The following is a 17,031-nucleotide window of genomic DNA, read 5'->3' as shown; positions in this document are numbered from 1 at the left end:
TTTTTTCTATATATTTTTTTTTTTTTTTTTTTTTTTTTTTTTTTTTTTTTTTTTTGGTAAAGCGCTTTAACTACAGGGTCATTCGCGCTGGCTTCTTTATTAGATTAGGTTGTAAACATTAATATATTTTAGGAATTCAAATAGGTTCTCAACGGAATCCCGGTCATCATCCAGTGAAGGGATCCTGTGGAAGGCTGGACGGGATGGATCAATGTAGGAGCGACATTCCAGCAAGTGGCGGATGGTCAGGGGTAACCCACATTGGCAAGAGGGGGGGTCGGATCTGGTAAAGAGGTAACTGTGGGTCAGGCGCGTCGAGCCATATTACCAAAAACTTAACTCTCTGCCTTATTCCCTGTCTAGGCAGTAAACAAACAGATTTAACTTAAAAAGAAAAAAAAATGATAGGTACGAGAAAAATACTGCCTATACCGACCTGCAAAAGTTTGAAATGAAAATTATTTGCAGAAGAAAACGGTCCATTCTATTTCAACTTGGAACAGGATGCTGGATGACTAATATTTTGCCGATAAACAAGCTCCTCGCCGTCTGACAAAATATGGAAGACCAATGCAGAGCTAGAGAAAGTAATTTAATAAAAAGCGAAATCCAAAGAGAAATGGAGAGAAGAAAAGTCGAAAGAAAAATAAAATAACAGAAGCGTAGTGTAGTGTACATTGATTTTTTAGCTTTGTCTAGGAGACTTTAAACTTTTAGTTGAACTACAAATTGAGTTTCTCCTGCTTATTAGGAAGCTTGGTAGTTGCTCTCCAAAGGGACTTTGTACCTTTGTAATTTTGCAGCCTCATCTGTGCATTATTAACAAGGCTTTGTACCTATTTTAGTCAATTTATTTTGAAATTATTATCTCAAAGGGGTGGTTGGAGAATCTGGGAAGGTTGGCCATTGTTAAAACTGGGGAACCAAGGGCAAAAAACTTTATTTACCAACGAATTTCCCTGGCAGTACAATCATTCCCAAGAAGAGCCATTAAAATTAGATGATAATGATGACCATTAAAATTAAAAAATAATGATAATGATAATGATTAGCCATTAAAATTAGTGTTGACTAATTAGATGTCCTACACAAGCCTTGTGCTTATAGGACATTGATATACTACTATCAATGTTGTTGAAGCTGAATAAAAAATAAATACACTAAAAACTGACCATCGAAAATTTGACCCGATTACATTACTTTCCTTCCTATAGGATAAGGAAAGTAAAAAGAGAAAGAAAAATTGCATTTTGCTATATGTATAAAAAGAAGGATTTTTTCCCTGTGAGTGGAAAAATAGAGCGACTTAGGTTCAAAAGGAACAAGGGAAGGATGAAGGATGGAAAAGGATCAGGAAGTAAAGGGAACTAATAAGGGGAGGACCGTTAGGATTGTTTTTATTATTTACCTACTGTAAAGATAAGAAAAGTTCTGTGTAGGTAGTTGATTCTGGGGTCTGAGAAAGCGTTTCAAAATAAACTAGAAGATGAGAAAAATTGTGTGTCGTTAGTTTCTTCAACTGTAAGGTCTTATCGACCCGAAACCGAAGAAAGAAGTAACACGAGAACAAACCTTATGCGTTTAGGATAAAATCCGCCCAGGGCGTAGAGTGGGATAACATAGAGTGTCTAATATGAAACTGCAAAGAAGGAAAAAAAGAAGAGAGAAGAAAAACAGGGCGGGCGAAAGCCAGCCGTTCCGAGAACGAACCTTATCTGTTTGGGATAAAATCCGCTCCGGGCGGTAATCGAACCCGCTACCTAGCGCTTACAAGGCAGACGCTTCTCCAGGCTAACCAGGGCTGGCACGCATCTTTAAAAACACGTCCGTACCTAACTCTGTTTGTTCTAAAGTATCTTCTCTGTTTGTTATTTGAAATCTTTTATTTGTGATTTCCTATATAGGTATTTACCTTTCCTCCTCCCTCTTTCAGCTCAACATTTGCAAAGGTATCGAAATATCATCCCAAACAGGGCCTCAGGCAAGGTACAGCTTCTCAAGAGTTAAATCTATTTGCTCTTCTCCTGAAAAAGAAGGGGAAAAGAGCAGGGAAGAAAAACTGAACACAATTTTTTTCTAGAGTAAACTAATTTCCGTTCCTAATTTAACGGAAAATATATCGAAAAGGGGGAAAATACATTTGAGATAACAACGGTTGAAATGTGAATTTGTGAAATGAAAGGGTGAAACACCTTATGAAATCACTATTTTACCGTTTACCTTCAATCTTTTACGGTATCGAATCAAAAGTAAGTGCCTACTCACTTATCTGGCGTTGACTGATGGGGGAATTTACCATTTCATCCCTCTGATAAGCGGGAGAAAATGATTACCTCCCTAGGTATGTGTGAGAAAGTTTCCACCACATATCGCACCCTTAGTATTAGAGAAAGACATTTCAAAAAGCCACTCTTTTTAGGGGGCAATTGAAAAACAAAGTTTGATCGAAAATCTAAACTCTAGCTAGAGCGAATTTCTTTATGGGTAGGTAGATATTTAATGTTTGCCAAATTTCATAAAAATCACACAAACCGCCCTACGCGACGCGAGAAACGTTCGAGAGTGAGGATCACTTTGTCCGGACTTCCCCTATCGTGGAACAAACAGGAAATAAACAAACTAAATGCAAAATTACTAAATCACAAAAAAATAATCACGTTAAAAACATCAATCTCGCTTCGCTCAACTTGTGGAACCACTTGTAACAGGTAACCACCCGGCTTTAAAAAAAAAAAAAAAAAAAAAAAAAACCGTCATTTAGTTAGCGAAAAAACTTGTACTTTAATGAAAGGAGGAAAAGAACATAAAACGCCCAAAAACAAATTTTCTCAGAAAAAACTTTTAACAGTTTCTGGTCCTCCCTCTCTCTCTCTCTCTCTCACTCTCCCCCTCTCTCTCTACCTCTCTCTCTCTCCTTCCTTCCTGTCCTTCTGTGTTCCCCTCTTTCCTATAACTACTCCCTCCCCCTCCTCCTCTTCTATCCCCCCTCCCTCTATCCCTAATGAAAAAGTCAAGTCATTAAAATGAGGAGAAGACAAGACCATCAACTTAACTGTTAACACTTTCAGTCCTATCAATGAAGGAGAGGATTTTTTTTTTACTTTCTTTTTTGAGAGAGAGAGCGAGAGAGAGAGAGAGAGAGAGAGAGAGAGAGAGAGAGAGAGAGAGAGAGAGAGAGAGAGAGAGAGAATTTCTACCAGACCATTTTCATAGGCCCCTTTTCCCTCTCTCTTGACCTGAAGATATCCATTTTAATTATTTTTCTACCAAAAATCGAGAAGGAATCCACCTTATTGCATTGAAGGTAAATCCAACTTGCTAAAATTAAAAGTTGCAGTCAGTGTGTTAAACGTCAAAAAAAGAGACAGTTTTTATTTTAGCCTTTAGGTAAAATAAATTAGGGAGTGCTCTTTTTTTAATAGAAAATTTTGAAAATTCTACTCTGACTTTGCGAAAAGAAAAAAAATAATAATCAAACTGATTTTGGAAGTATACTTTACCTATGTCTCCACCGCCATTTTGACCTTTTTTTTCGCAACCGCAAAATCCGCGATTTTTTATTATTTATTTATTTACCTTGGGGTATAGACGATGAAGAAGAAAAAGAAGAAGGAAGAAGAATAAAAAGAAGGAGATGGAGAGAAAGATAAAATCCGCCCAGGTGAGGAATCGATCCCGCGACCTAGCGCTTACAAAGCAGACGCGCTACCTTCCAAGGTAACTAGGCTGTCACTTTTAGTTTGAAAAGCTGTAGACCCTTCCTATAATAATAGATATGTACATGTAGGATGTAGGATGGAGGTATTAAAACTTAGAAGCAGCTTCGTTCCTGTACCTACGTCTCCTTAACATAGGTTGTAAAAAGAATACCTCGTCCCGTCCTAAACCTATATGCCTCCAACCAAGACATTTCTATAAGCGAAGAATTTCTCCCGTTTGGCGACAAGGGCGAGGGACGAAAAAATGCCGCCTCTCACATAGTTGACATTCCTCACGAGGAATCTTCTCCCCTCACACCTGATATTCATCCCGTCTTCCAGTATTTTCCCCCTCTTTGTCTCTTTCGCCCTGTTGAGTCCGGCATACCCAGACTTTCCTATGTTCGGTTATTGAAATATCGGTTTGAAAACAGTGCAGGAGGGTGGTGACAGCAAAAGTGGAAGAAGCAAAAGTAGAAAAAGACGAAGGAGAAGATTAATTCTCTCTTTTGCTTTCGAAGACGGATTGGAATGTAGATGGCAACTTGAGGGAGTTGATTAGAGGGCCGGAATCAAAAGAATTATATATCTACACATCAATTAGAGATCTGGACTTAAAAATTTTTGTTGATTAGGATTAGAGTTCCGCAGTCTTCAAGAAATGGTTGATTAGAGTTTCGGTTCAAAAAAAAGTCATTTCAAAGTGAGGACCTTGGTCCATGAAGTGTATATTGAAGTTCTTCGTACATTATAAAAAATCTCTTAATGTAGGGCGAGGGACGAAAAAATGCCGCCTCTCACATAGTTGACATTCCTCACGAGGAATCTTCTCCCCTCACACCTGATATTCATCCCGTTTTCCAGTATTTTTCCCCTCTTTGTCTCTCCCCCTGTTGAGTCCGGCATACCCAGACTTTCCCATGTTCGGTTATTGAAATATCGGTTTGAAAACAGTGCAGGAGGGTGGTGACAACAAAAGTGTAAGAAGCAAAAGTAGAAGAAGAAGAAGATAAAGAAGGAGATTAATTCTCTCTTTTGCTTTCGAAGACGGATTGGAATGTAGATGGCAACTTGAGGGAGTTGATTAGAGGGCCGGAGTTAAAACAATTATATCTACACATCAATTAGAGATCTGGACTTAATAATTATTGTTGATTAGGATTAGAGTTCCGCAGTCTTCAAGAAATGGTTGATTAGAGTTTCGGCTCAAAAAAAGTCATTTCAAAGTGGGGACCTTGGTCCATGAAGTGTATTGAAGTTCTTCGCACATTATAAAAATCTCTTAATGTAGTTACTTTTCTGATGCCATTAAAAATATAAATAAAATGATAACTTCCACCGTCGCCATCGTGGGTGAAATTTTTTGACATCCGAAAAGAAATTTACCGTTGAGGCGTTTTGCAAAAACAGGCTCCTTTCAAGAAAATTACAAGATTTATAAGTAAGAAAAAGTGGAAGAACCTCAAAAAACAAATTGAATTAGTCCATCATCAAAAGCATAAGGCTTAACAATCTGCCTTGTTCCTCTTAATCTTAATGAGACAGCTTTCAGAATTGAGATTATTTGGGTGTTCTCCTAACCTAACTTTTACAATATCTCTAACCGTATAGTCGGTATAGCTGAAAACCGCCAAAAAACGGTCCAAAATCGCCAAAAAGCGGTCAAAATACCGCCGACCGTAGCACCTATTTCAACTAAACGTTTTGTGTTACATCCTTGTCACATTTGTGAACTACAAATACGAGATATTGTTAAATTATACCGAAAACCGCCAAAAAGCGGTAAAATGCCGCTAACCGTTGCACCGATCTTAAGCAAAAGTTTCGTGTCGCATCCAGTTTCGGTGTTTAAAAAAAAAAAAAAAAAAAAAAAAAAAAAATGTTGATTAGAGGTAGGTATTAGAGGTCAAATAAAAGTCACTTGGAAGTAAGGACATTCGTCCATGAAGTTCTTCGTACGTTAAAAATTCTTTTAATATGCTCACTTTTCTGATATCATTAAAATTGTGAATGAAATGATAACTTCCACTGTCTTGCTGTCTTGGGTGACATTTTTTGACATCCGAAAAGAAATTTTCCGTGGAGGCGTTTTGCAAAAGAAGAAGAAGAAAGAAAAAAAAAGCTCCTTTCAACAAAAATTACAAGATTTATAAGTAAGAAAAAGTGAAAGAACCTCAAAAAACAAATTGAATTAGGCAGGCAAATTCTGATGGTTACTTTTTATTTCGGAAAAAGTAAAAAAAAAAAGTGAGTGATCTCTTCAAAAATTGCGGCTTTGTTGAATGTTTTATAACTTGATGAAGTCAGTGGTTTGGTTTTCTTTCAGCCCTCTCTTTTCCATTCATGAATCTCAATTTTTTTTTCAAAATGTGAGGAAAAAAAACCACCAACTATGAAAAAAGTTAAGCTTTGTGCTTATTTGCTCTCATTTATATTTTAAGTCCGTACTCATTTTGAGCTCTCTTTTTGCTGAAAATTTCGTTTTGACACTCAAAAAGAACACAGAAGGCAATCTTATGTCTGATTAAAATTTATAATTAAGAAAAACAAACTTGATATAAAAAATCTGGTGTGAACATCACACGACTTTCTTTATCCTAAGGTGTGAAGGACGCCCTCAAATCCTCCGCAGCAGTGTTATACTTCAAATGTTTTTCTTGAGCATGCCTCTTAGCGATTGTATTCCAAGATTGAGAAGAGTAGGACGGAGCGTCAGCATTCACAATGCGATTGTCAAAAAACGCTGTCCCACCTAATTTAGGTAGGTATTCCTGATAAAAGGCAAGTGTAGACTATCAGAATCCTTGTAAGAATCTCCTGGTATGCTATCGGACAACCAATGTTCATTCTTCTCAAGAGAAAAGCTTGGAAAGCTTCTTACGAATTTGTAAACTATAATATAGGTATATAATATAAAAAAAAAAATAAAACAGTAAAGCTCAAAGTATTAACATGAAATATTTGGAACAAACAAGAAAGGGAGGAAAAAAGAGCGAAACTAAATACGAATGGATCAAAGTATTAACATGAAATATTTGGAACAAACAAGAAAGGGAGGAAAAAAGAGCGAAACTAAATACGAATGGAAACAAAGGATCAAACCAGTAGTATTCCAAAATTGTAGTCATAAAAACAACAATCTGGTGTGAACATCACACGACTTTCCTTATCCTATTGAATGATGCTTATTTGAGTGTTCTTTTACCCTAACTTTTACAATATCTCTAACCGTTTTGTCGCTATAGCTGAAAACCGCCAAAAAACGGTCAAAATCTGTCCAAAAGCGGTCAAAATACCGCCAAGCGCAGCAACCATCTCAACCAAACGTTTTGTGTTGCATCCTTGTCACATTTGTGAACTACATACCAAATTTCAAGTCTCTAGCTTATACCGTTCCCGAGATATTGTTAAATTACACCGAATACCGCCAAAAAGCGGTAAAATGCCGCCAACCGTTGCACCGGTCTCAAAAAGTCGATAGGGAGAGTATAATAAACATTCAAACATTCAAGAATTTGCATTTTCTCAGCAGTGGTAAAGTTTTTGGGGTAATAGTATTCAAGTGCTCTGCCTCAAAACGGTTCAGTCCTTCTGTCTCTTGCTTTACCTATTTGCTTCAGAACTACATAGTCAACAGCCGCGGCCTAGTCGTATTTAGTTGAGAGACAAGGGTTCGAGACCCCGTAGAGTTGCAAAAATTAAAACAGGTACCAAAATATAAACCGAGTGTCATGATTTCATGAAACTCACTGTGCATTGGCATATCTAAAGGTGTGCCCGCCAGCCTAGTTAGCCAAACTTTTTGACCAGAGCAAGAATTCACATTCTTGTTGTATTTTCTTTTACAATTGCTGTTCCTGTTGTTGTACAACCAAAGTTTGATACCTTTTTTTTACCTTTTTTTTAAATTTGATATTGTCCTTAATTTTATAGATGTTTGATTGTTCTCATTTGATTAATAAATACTAATAGAAAATGGAAATTTCAAGAAAAAAGTGTTATTATTATTATTTTTAAAAAATAAATAAATAGGAAATTGTGTATGCTTAAGAACCCAGGGTCCACAATTGAGGACCTTTTTTGGCAGCTGAAAACACATACTCTAAATGAAAATTTTGAGGAACAAATTGGATGGATATAGTCCAAAACACCTCTACTTTTATATTCTCCAAGAATCATCAAATTTGGAGATGAAAAATTTGCTGGGCCGCAAAGCTTACAAAAAAGGGTGTCCACAATTGTGGACCTTGGGCCTTTAAGACTACACACACTATTATAAGCCTGGGCTCTTAAGACTACAAAATATTTGTCCACAATTGAGGACCTTGGGTACGACGAGGTTATCGAAAGGTGTGTCCAAACAGAGTCGACCGGCCATCGATTGATGTCGATTAACGATGTAAATCGTTACGTTACGTTACGAAAAACTTTTTTTTTTAAATCTATGTTGTCAAGGCAGTGTGGACGGTTCAGTCGACATCAATCAGCGGCCGGTCCACTATGTGTGGCCCTCAACGCGTTTCACTAGTGTGCATTGCGCCTCAGTATGTAGGTAGATAAATGTTGCTTTTCATAGTTTTAACCTGTTGTCATGTCTGTTGGTTCTATGTTTTCAGATTGTTCTCGTTATTAATTTATTTTATTATTTTTCTCTTTTCAGATCCCCCAGAGATAGAAGTAGAGAGGAGCTGGGTGCACTCAGGAGAAGGTTATGAAGCGCAACTAGTGTGTATTGTACATGGCGAACCCAACCCTGATGTGAGTACCAAACAAACCTCTCTCCCTAGCTCTGAGACAACATCTAGGAAGATCAATCGAGCGACTGGGGTTCCGGAACCCAGCATTCCAACACCCTAATTCAGTAGAAATAACCCAATAGAGTTCTTCTACCCAAAGGGTTAATATTTATGAAAAGAATACTCACCTTGTAAGCGCTAGGTCGCGGGTTCGATTCCCGCCCGGGGCGGATTTTATCCTGAAAGTTAAGGTTCACTCTCGGAACGGCCGGCTTTCTCCTATCCTGTCTTCCTTCTCTCTTCGCTTTCGGAACGATAAGACCTTGGCAGTTACAGTTTCCTCTATCCAACCTCTTTCTTATAATACCTCTCTGGTGCTTAATCTGTTTTTATTTCCCTCTCATTCTTTCTTTCCTTCTTCCTTTCTAATTTGATCTTTTTTTTGATCTTTCTCTGGTGCTTAATCTGCTATACTTCCCTCCTTATTCTTTCTTTCCTTCTGCCTTTCTAATCGGATCGATAGGAAGGACATGAAAATGAAGAGAGAGAGAGAGAGAGATGAAGACGACAATAAAACATTGGAAAAAAATCTTACCTTCTTATTATGGTATTATGCACAGAACACAACGGATTTAACACAAAAGGAAAAAAAATAAGAAACCTACTCGTGAAGAAGAAGAAGACGGAGGAGAAGGAGAAGGAGGAGAAGAAGAAGGAGGAGAAGAAGAACAAGAAGATGAAAAAAGGATAAGAAGAAACAAAGAAAGAATCCTACCTAGGCATATTCGTGTGAGAAAGTTTCCACCACATATCGCACCCTTAGTATTAGAGAAAGACATTTCAAAAAGCCACTCTTTTTAGGGGGCAATTGAAAAGCAAAGTTTGATCGAAAATCTAAACTCTAGCTAGAGCGAATTTCTTTATGGGTAGGTAGGTATTTAATGTTTGCCAAATTTCATAAAAATCACACAAACCGCCCTACGCGACGCGAGAAACGTTCGAGAATGAGGATCACTTTGTCCGGACTTCCCCTATCGTGGAACAAACAGGAAATAAACAAACTAAATGCAAAATTACTAAATTACAAAAAAATAATCACGTTAAAAACATCAATCTCGCTTCGCTCAGCCTGTGGAACCACTTGTAACAGGTAACCACCTACTTCTAGCAGTGACCACTTAAATATTATTAGAAGTGTAAAACATTTCATGTTTAATGAAAATAAAAACTCATGGAACAAAAAAACCGCTCAAGTTATGTTACAATTTAATTAAGATTATATTTTATTATATTATTATTCTTGTTATAATTGTTGTATTATTCCTCGTATTATTGTTATTGGGAGGAAAACAAAGGGATTATGACGATAAAAAATTAAATGTAAAAAATTGAAAATTAACCCTTGAAAGGCTGAAATAAGGATTTGCCTGTCAATACTGCTTAGATGCCTAAAAATGACGAACCTGTGAAGTCCAGTTCAAAGTAGCTAAATTAACAAATCTTCAAGGAATTTGAAGGGGCAGGGGATTTAAATCTTAAAAATCTCTTGAAAAATTCACTTACAAAACCAAAATACAAAGAGATAAACTAAATTGTCTTTCATATACGTGATGTTAGTTGCACAAATGTTCGATGAGGCTTAGAGATTTTTGTTCTTTTTGAGAAGTTTTTTCCCCCTGCAGAGATGAAGACGACAATAAAACATTGGAAAAAAATCTTACCTTCTTATTATGGTATTATGCACAGAACACAACGGATTTAACACAAAAAGAAAAAAAATAAGAAACCTACTCGTGAAGAAGAAGAAGAAGACGGAGGAGAAGGAGGAGAAGAAGAAGACGGAGGAGAAGAAGAAGAAGAAGAAGAAGAAGAAGAAGAAGAAGAAGAAGATGAAAAAAGGATAAGAAGAAACAAAGAAAGAAAAAGAAAGAATCCTACCTAGGCATATTATGTCCGAAACATTTTCAATTATTTCTAACTCAGAGAAGGATAGAGGGAGAGGGATAAAGAGGAGGAGAAGGATAAAGAGAGATGGAGGGGGAGAAGGGTGTGTAATCCTGCAGGATTAAGGATATGTGTACTGGTATTACAGACGTGTGTGTTAGAGAGGGAGGGGAGACAGGAGGGAGAGTGGAAGAGGGAGAGATAAGAGAAAAGAGGAAGGAGGGAGAAAAAGAGAGGGATGTGTTGTTTTATATTTTGTTTTGTTATAGAGAGAGTATAATCACAGCATTTGCTAGTTGAGGCTTATTTATTTTATTCTAAGAGACTGCCACCATGCCGGTTGCTCACGGATAGAAAAAATAGACTGCCACCCCCCCCCCATTCCTCTTTGAGGCGCTTTAACTTTGGAATACCAGGTCGTTCACGCCGAAATAGACTGTTTTACTCTATTCTTAAAGTTGAGTTTTAGTCATACGGACCTGTGTCTGAATGAAATCAATCAGATTACACATGTCAGGGGAGGATTAGTGGGTCCTGAATTCCTGATAGAGGGGGGGGGGTTAGAGAAAAGGGAAAGAAGGAGGGGGGATTAATCTGAGGGTAAGAGAGGGGTGGAGAAGGAACCTTCTTGGTTAAAGGGGGGGGGAGGAGAAAGAGAGGAGTTGGAGGGGCAGAATAGGAGAGTTGTCATTTTATTTCAATCTAGGGCGTTTTTCTATAGATATTAAACACCTAGGTTTCCTTAAGCCTTCGTAGGCTCGTGTCTACGATTTCATGTTATAAAGTGTTTAGGTAACGTCCAAGTATTCTCGGAGAATATGCCCGAACAGTCTCCGAATATTCTCACAAGTTACCACTCTAACGAGAGACTGTAGGCCTGGGAATTAGAACTAGATTCTACCTTGCTAGCCCTAGACCTCCATCAAACTAGGTATTATTGTAACAAAAGTTGTGATTTTGCTGAAATAGAAAGTAAAAGTAAAAAAAAATATCAAAATGATCGTCCATCAGTGTTTTTCTTACGATTTCATCAATCTCACAACACGTAAACACGTGGGTAGATATAAGTGTGTGTTTACTTTACGCATGTGGAAATACATTAGGTATGTGTGTGTTTACATTACGGATGTGGAAATGGTACCTACATATATGTAAGTACGTGTTTCCTAAGGGTATACTTTACTTTCGGGGGGGGAAAGTCGTGGGTTGCAAGGAAGAGCGGGTGAGACCCAGTGGGGAGCAGAGGGGTTAAAGATTGAGAGGTAGAGGAGGGTACACTGAGGGTTAAAACAAATCTTGTGTGTCTTCGAATCCCAATAATAATAAAAAATGGGATCCTGGATTTTTTTTTTAAGAAAAATAACCTCTGAGGAGGAGGGAAAGGAGAATAAGGAGGAGGAGGAGGAGAAGGAGGAAAAGGAGAATAAGGAGGAGGAGAAGGAAGAGGAAGAGGAGGAGGAGGAAGAGGAGGAAGAGGAGAAGGAAAAGGAAGAGGAGGAGGAGGAAAAGGAAGAGGAGGAGGATAGAATAAAGTATAGGTGGGTACCTAGTTGAAGAATGAAGGGCGAGCTGAAAACACCAAAGTCAAAGTCGGTATTGGTGGTCTTGACATCTCCACCAATATATTTTGTAAGAATTTTAGCATCTCCACTAATAAAATAACACAGAGAACACCAACAGCAATGAATTCCATGATAAAGTAAGTCTAACTCCACCAATACAAAATGTCTGAGTATTTTGACACTAATAAGTAGGTAGGTGTTAGGTATCCAAAATTTTCCCATCTAATACCATGGAGATTCCTTTTCGGAGATTTGAAATGAGGTCTGGCGTTGAATTAATCCTACTCAAAAGCCAAGGTGGCGCTAACCTCAACGCCAAATCTAAAATACCAGTTCCCCCTACGGCGAAATATTATTCAAATACCGGTGTTATAATGCCGTCATCGTATACCAATAAGAAGAACTTTGGATAATTGAGTTCCAGCTTCCAAAGCTTTGTTTACTTTTTTCGGTGAACTTTAGCCTTAGCCACCTACATACCTGCCTTAGAGAAAAAGGAGGAGGAGAAGAAACAGAAGAAGGAGAAGAAGAAGAATAAGAAGGAGGAGGAGAAGGAGAAGAAGAAGAAGGAGAAGAAAAAGGAGAAGAAGAAGGAGAAAAAGGAGAATAAGAAGGAGGAGGAGAAAGAAGAAGGAGAAGAAGAAGAAGAAGAAAAAGGAGAAAAAGAAGGAGAAGAAGAAGAAAAAGAATAAGAAGGAAGAGAAGAAGAAGAAGAAGAAGAAGAAGAAGAAGAAGAAGAAGAAGAAGACGACAATGAAGGATTTTTTTTTTTCGAAGCACTTACAGAGGAGGTTCTTAGCTGTTTTGCTAATACATGAGGAGTCGTTACAAGAAATTGCCCTCTAGGTTCGGAGAGTAAATGAAAAATTTCAACGTCAAAAAAAAGTCTGATCTGAGGGAGAAAACGTAAGATTGGAGGGAGAGAGAGGGGGGAGGGAGATTAAGAGAGATAGAGAAGGGAGAGAGAGGGGGGAGAGAGAGTGAGAGTACTTTCTGGTGTCAATTATGAAATGGATGGCCTGATTGCCCCAAGGTTATGAACTTGAAAATGTGATAAGCTTCTCCCCTCCTACCTCTCTCCTCCCCTCTCTCTCTCTCTCCTATTCTCTCCCCTCCATTTCATCCCAGGTTCCCCACCCCATTTGCTTGTCATACGGGATGGGGATGGTTTGTTTTGGCCTGACAGAAAATACTTACTTTCTACTGAAGATTGGTTTAGCTGGTTATACGTTATTAAACACAAAAGACAGGGCCGTACGCCCAAAAGAAAAGACTCGGTCTAAGGATTCTCGTGCCAGCCTAGTTAGCTTAGTTGGTAGTGCGTCTGCCTTGTAAGCCCTAGGCCGCGGGTTCGATTCCCGCCCGGGGCGGATTTTATCCTGATGGGATAATGTTCGTTCTCGGAACGGCTGACTTTCTCCTATCCTGTCTTCCTTCTCTCTTCGATTTCGGGACGATAAGACCATAGCAGTTACAGTTCCCTCCATCAAACCTCTAAAAAAAAAAATAATAATAATAAAGATTTTTGTTTTCGAGTCCTTCTCGAAGAGAAACCCTTCAAGTCCTTTTCCCGTGTTGGAAATTTAATGATAAACTGTGTCCTTTATCCGTCCCTCTCTTCCTAATTCTCTCCCCCTCTCCCCTCCGCTCTCGACCTCTTATTTCCCCTCTGGTAAAAAAAAGGAAAAAATCCAAGGGAGAGAAGTTTCACAATAGAACAATAGAAGAGTTGCAAAAATCAAAATCAAAGAAAAGCTTGTTGAAGTAAATCGAAGGAACAATTGAAGAAAACAAAGGAATAACAGAAGAAGAATCACCTACACCCCCAAGAAGTTTTTGTAAGCTTTGGGGGTGAGCTAACCTTTGTAATTTTTGTTTTGTTAAAAATAAAGTTATTTTCGTTCAGTTCAGTTCAGTTCCTTCTCAGTCTCTATCGTCTTCTTTGAGTCCGGTTTATCCTTCTTTTCTTTATATGTAGTTTTTCCTTTTTACTTTTCCTTATCCTATAGGAAGGAAAGTAATGTAATCGGGTCAAATTTTCGATGGTCAGTTTTTAGTGCCAAAACACGTTTTGAGGTCCCTAGAGCCTAAATCCAAAGTTTCAGCCATTGGTCCGTGTGTGTGTCTGTGTGTCTGTCTGTCTGTAAGCAAAATATCTCGAGAACGGTAAGAGCTAGAGACTTGAAATTTGGTATGTAGATGTCAACTGTGACAAGGATGCGACACGAAACGTTTAGTTGAGATAGGTGCTGCGGTTGGCGGTATTTTGACCGCTTTCTGGCGGTTTTCGACCGTTTTTTGGCGGTTTTCAGCTATACCGACTAAACGGTTAGAGATATTATAAAATTTTAGGGTATAAGAACAAGAACACCCAAAAAAATAATAAGCATCATTCATTAGGACAAGGAAAGTCGTGTGATGTTCACACCAGATTTTTAAACAGTTGAAAATACGAAATGACAACCTGACCAAAGGGAATTTTAAAAAGGTCGGTCCCTGACTAACCATCAGATTTTGGTCCGCAAAAATCGAAATTTTCATCTGTTAGATACCTATTTCTTCTTCCTCCAATACTTAACTTGTTCTTCTCCTAGACCGCGACCGAAAGCGTTGCTTCAACATCAAACGAACATTTTAAAATAAAAGGTCCATTATTTCTTTCGTCACTTATCTGTTTCTGCTACAGCTTGATTTTCAACTGTTCAAAAAGGGAGTAGCCCTTTAACAGTTGAAAATACGAAATGACAACCTGACCAAAGGGAATTTTAAAAAGCTCGGTCCCTGACTAACCATCATTAACCATCAGATTTTGGTCCGCAAAAATCGAAATTTTCATCTGTTAGATATTTCTTCTTCCTCCAATACTTAACTTGTTCTTCTCCTCCTCTTCATCGTCTTCTTTCTTCTTCTTCTTCTTCTTCTTCTTCTTCTTCTTCTTCTTCTTCTTCTTCTTCTTCTTCTTCTTTCCCTCCCTCCCTCCCTCTCTTTCTCTCACTCTCTCTTTCTCTTCCTCCCTCTCTCTCTCTCTCTCTCTCTCTCTCTCTCTCTCTCTTGGCTTAAAATAATAATATCAGATCGTTTAGGTTCTACTAGTGAAAAAAAGCCCGGAGGTACAGTTTTAGGTTAGAGGAACAACAGTTTCATCTCTCTCTCTCTCTCTCTCTCTTTCCCTCTCTCTCTCTCTCTCTCTCTTTCCCTCTCTCTCTCTCTCTGTCTGTCCTCTCTCTCTCTTTCTCTCAACCTCTCTCTCTCCGTCGGAAAGCAGAAAGCTCATGCTAAAATTCTTCACTTGAAAACCCTCGCATAATTATCAAAGGCTTAAATTCAAAGGCAGAAAAGAAAAATCTCAATCCAAATATTTGCCCACAGTGAGAGCTATTTATGTAAATTTGGGGTGTGATATGCTGGGCAAGTGATTAAAAAGAGCCCCAAAAATGAGTGGGATTGTGTCTCGTCCTTTGAGCCTTTTGAAGGCACAAAGGGCAAGACAAAATCTTGACACCATCAAGGATAAAAGATTTTTTTTTTTTTTTTTTTTTGTACACTCGCCCACATTTCGGCCACTTTCAAAGTAGGGTTGTGAGTGGTTTTTTAGGACACGCACCCGACCGCGACCGAAAGCGTTGCTTCAACATCAAACGAGCATTTTAAAATAAAAGGTCCATTATTTCTTTCGTCACTTATCTGTTTCTGATGAAGCTTTGCTTGATTCTGCTCCCTTTATAAACAGTTAAAAATGCGAAATGACAACCTTAACCAAAGGGAATTTCAAATATTTTAAAAGACTAACCGATTTTGGTCGGAAAAAATTGAATTTTGAGCTCTGCCAAGGGACTACACATTACACGGACCAAGAGGGGCAGGTCATTTTCAGTCTGTTGCGATAGGTCGAAAAATGGTAACGTTTTCAGTCCAATTTTCCGAGCAAAACTACACATTGCATTGGTCCGCCGGACCAAAAATCAAAATTCTCCCGGACCGGACCGGTGCGGTGGGGCGGCAAATTTGGTCCGCTGGACTAAATTTTATTCCGGAGAATGGTCCGGTGCAGTCCGTTCCGTCTAATCAAGTCTAATGTGTAGTCTACTTGGTCCACTTCCGTAAAAAAAAAAATCGACTTGAATCGTTTGTACCGCCTGTTTCTTCCTCTCTTCTTCTTGAAACCACCTAATTCTATTGTATCTTCTTCTTCTTCTTACTCCTTTTCTTCTTCTCTTTCCTCCTCTCCTTCTCCTTCGTCGTCTTCTATTTCTGCTTTCTCTTCTTCTTGAAACCACCTAATTCTATTGCAATCCCCTCTGTTCACAGATGAGTTGGTACCAGGACACTTTCCTCATAGAGCCGTCAGTGTCTGACCGTCGCCTGATGGAGACTAGAGGTAACAAGCACACCCTCACCATCAAGAATGTGCAGAGTACGGACTTTGGCAACTACAGCTGCGTCGCCGACAACAACCTGGGCCGGGCCAAGAAGTACATGGAACTTTCCGGTGAGTCCGCCATTTTGTAGATAAATACCCATCTTTTTTTTAGTTAAATTCCCTTCCGTTTTAAGCTAAAATCCCAGGGTTTTTTTAATTCCCTCTCGTTTTATAGCAGAAATCCCTGTCATTTTTAGCTAAATTCCCTGTTGTTTTTAATTAAAATCTCTGTAGTTTTTAGCTAAATTACCTGTCACTTAGTTGAATTCCCAGTGTCAGTGTCTGACCGTCGCCTGATGGAGACTAGAGGTAACAAGCACACCCTCACCATCAAGAATGTGCAGAGTACGGACTTTGGCAACTACAGCTGCGTCGCCGACAACAACCTGGGCCGGGCCAAGAAGTACATGGAACTTTCAGGTGAGTCCGCCATTTTGTAGATAAACACCCATCTTTTTTTTAGTTAAATTCCCTTCCGTTTTAAGCTAAAATCCCAGGGGTTTTTTTTAATTCCCTGTCGTTTTATAGCAAAAATCCCTGTCATTTTTAGCTAAATTCCCTGTTGTTTTTAACTAAAATCTCTGTAGTTTTCAGCTAAATTACCTGTCACTTTTAGTTGAATTCCCAGTCGATTTTAGATAAAGTCCCTGCCACTTTTATTCCTTTTTAGA

General features: G+C 38.5%; 1 protein-coding gene across 1 annotated transcript; it reads left to right on the top strand.

Annotated features, from left to right (window-relative positions):
- The first annotated feature begins 5,023 nt into the window (after positions 1–5,023).
- On the top strand, positions 5,024–16,980 carry LOC113465572 (limbic system-associated membrane protein-like). Its single transcript, XM_026820204.1, has 5 exons — positions 5,024–5,051; positions 8,359–8,456; positions 16,249–16,429; positions 16,634–16,780; positions 16,955–16,980. The coding sequence occupies exons 1-5, from the start codon at positions 5,024–5,026 to the stop codon at positions 16,978–16,980; spliced, it is 480 nt and encodes a 159-aa protein (XP_026676005.1).
- Positions 16,981–17,031: the final 51 nt, after the last annotated feature.

The sequence above is a fragment of the Diaphorina citri genome, unplaced genomic scaffold (assembly GCF_000475195.1).
Source record: "Diaphorina citri unplaced genomic scaffold, Diaci psyllid genome assembly version 1.1 scaffold128, whole genome shotgun sequence".
In the NCBI taxonomy this organism is placed as follows: Eukaryota; Metazoa; Arthropoda; class Insecta; order Hemiptera; family Psyllidae; genus Diaphorina; species Diaphorina citri.
The sequence above is the reverse complement of the archived record's forward strand: the minus strand, read 5'-3'. Positions and strand labels throughout refer to the sequence as shown.

What these genes read in the sequence shown, in the direction of transcription:
- LOC113465572 (XM_026820204.1), top strand. Translation starts at nt 5,024, where the DNA reads ATGATAACTTCCACCGTCGCCATCGTGG. An exon ending in TTCCACCGTCGCCATCGTGG is followed by an intron (nt 5,052 to 8,358) that starts GTGAAATTTTTT and finishes TTCTCTTTTCAG; the next exon opens with ATCCCCCAGAGATAGAAGTA. An exon ending in GAAGTACATGGAACTTTCCG is followed by an intron (nt 16,430 to 16,633) that starts GTGAGTCCGCCA and finishes TTGAATTCCCAG; the next exon opens with TGTCAGTGTCTGACCGTCGC.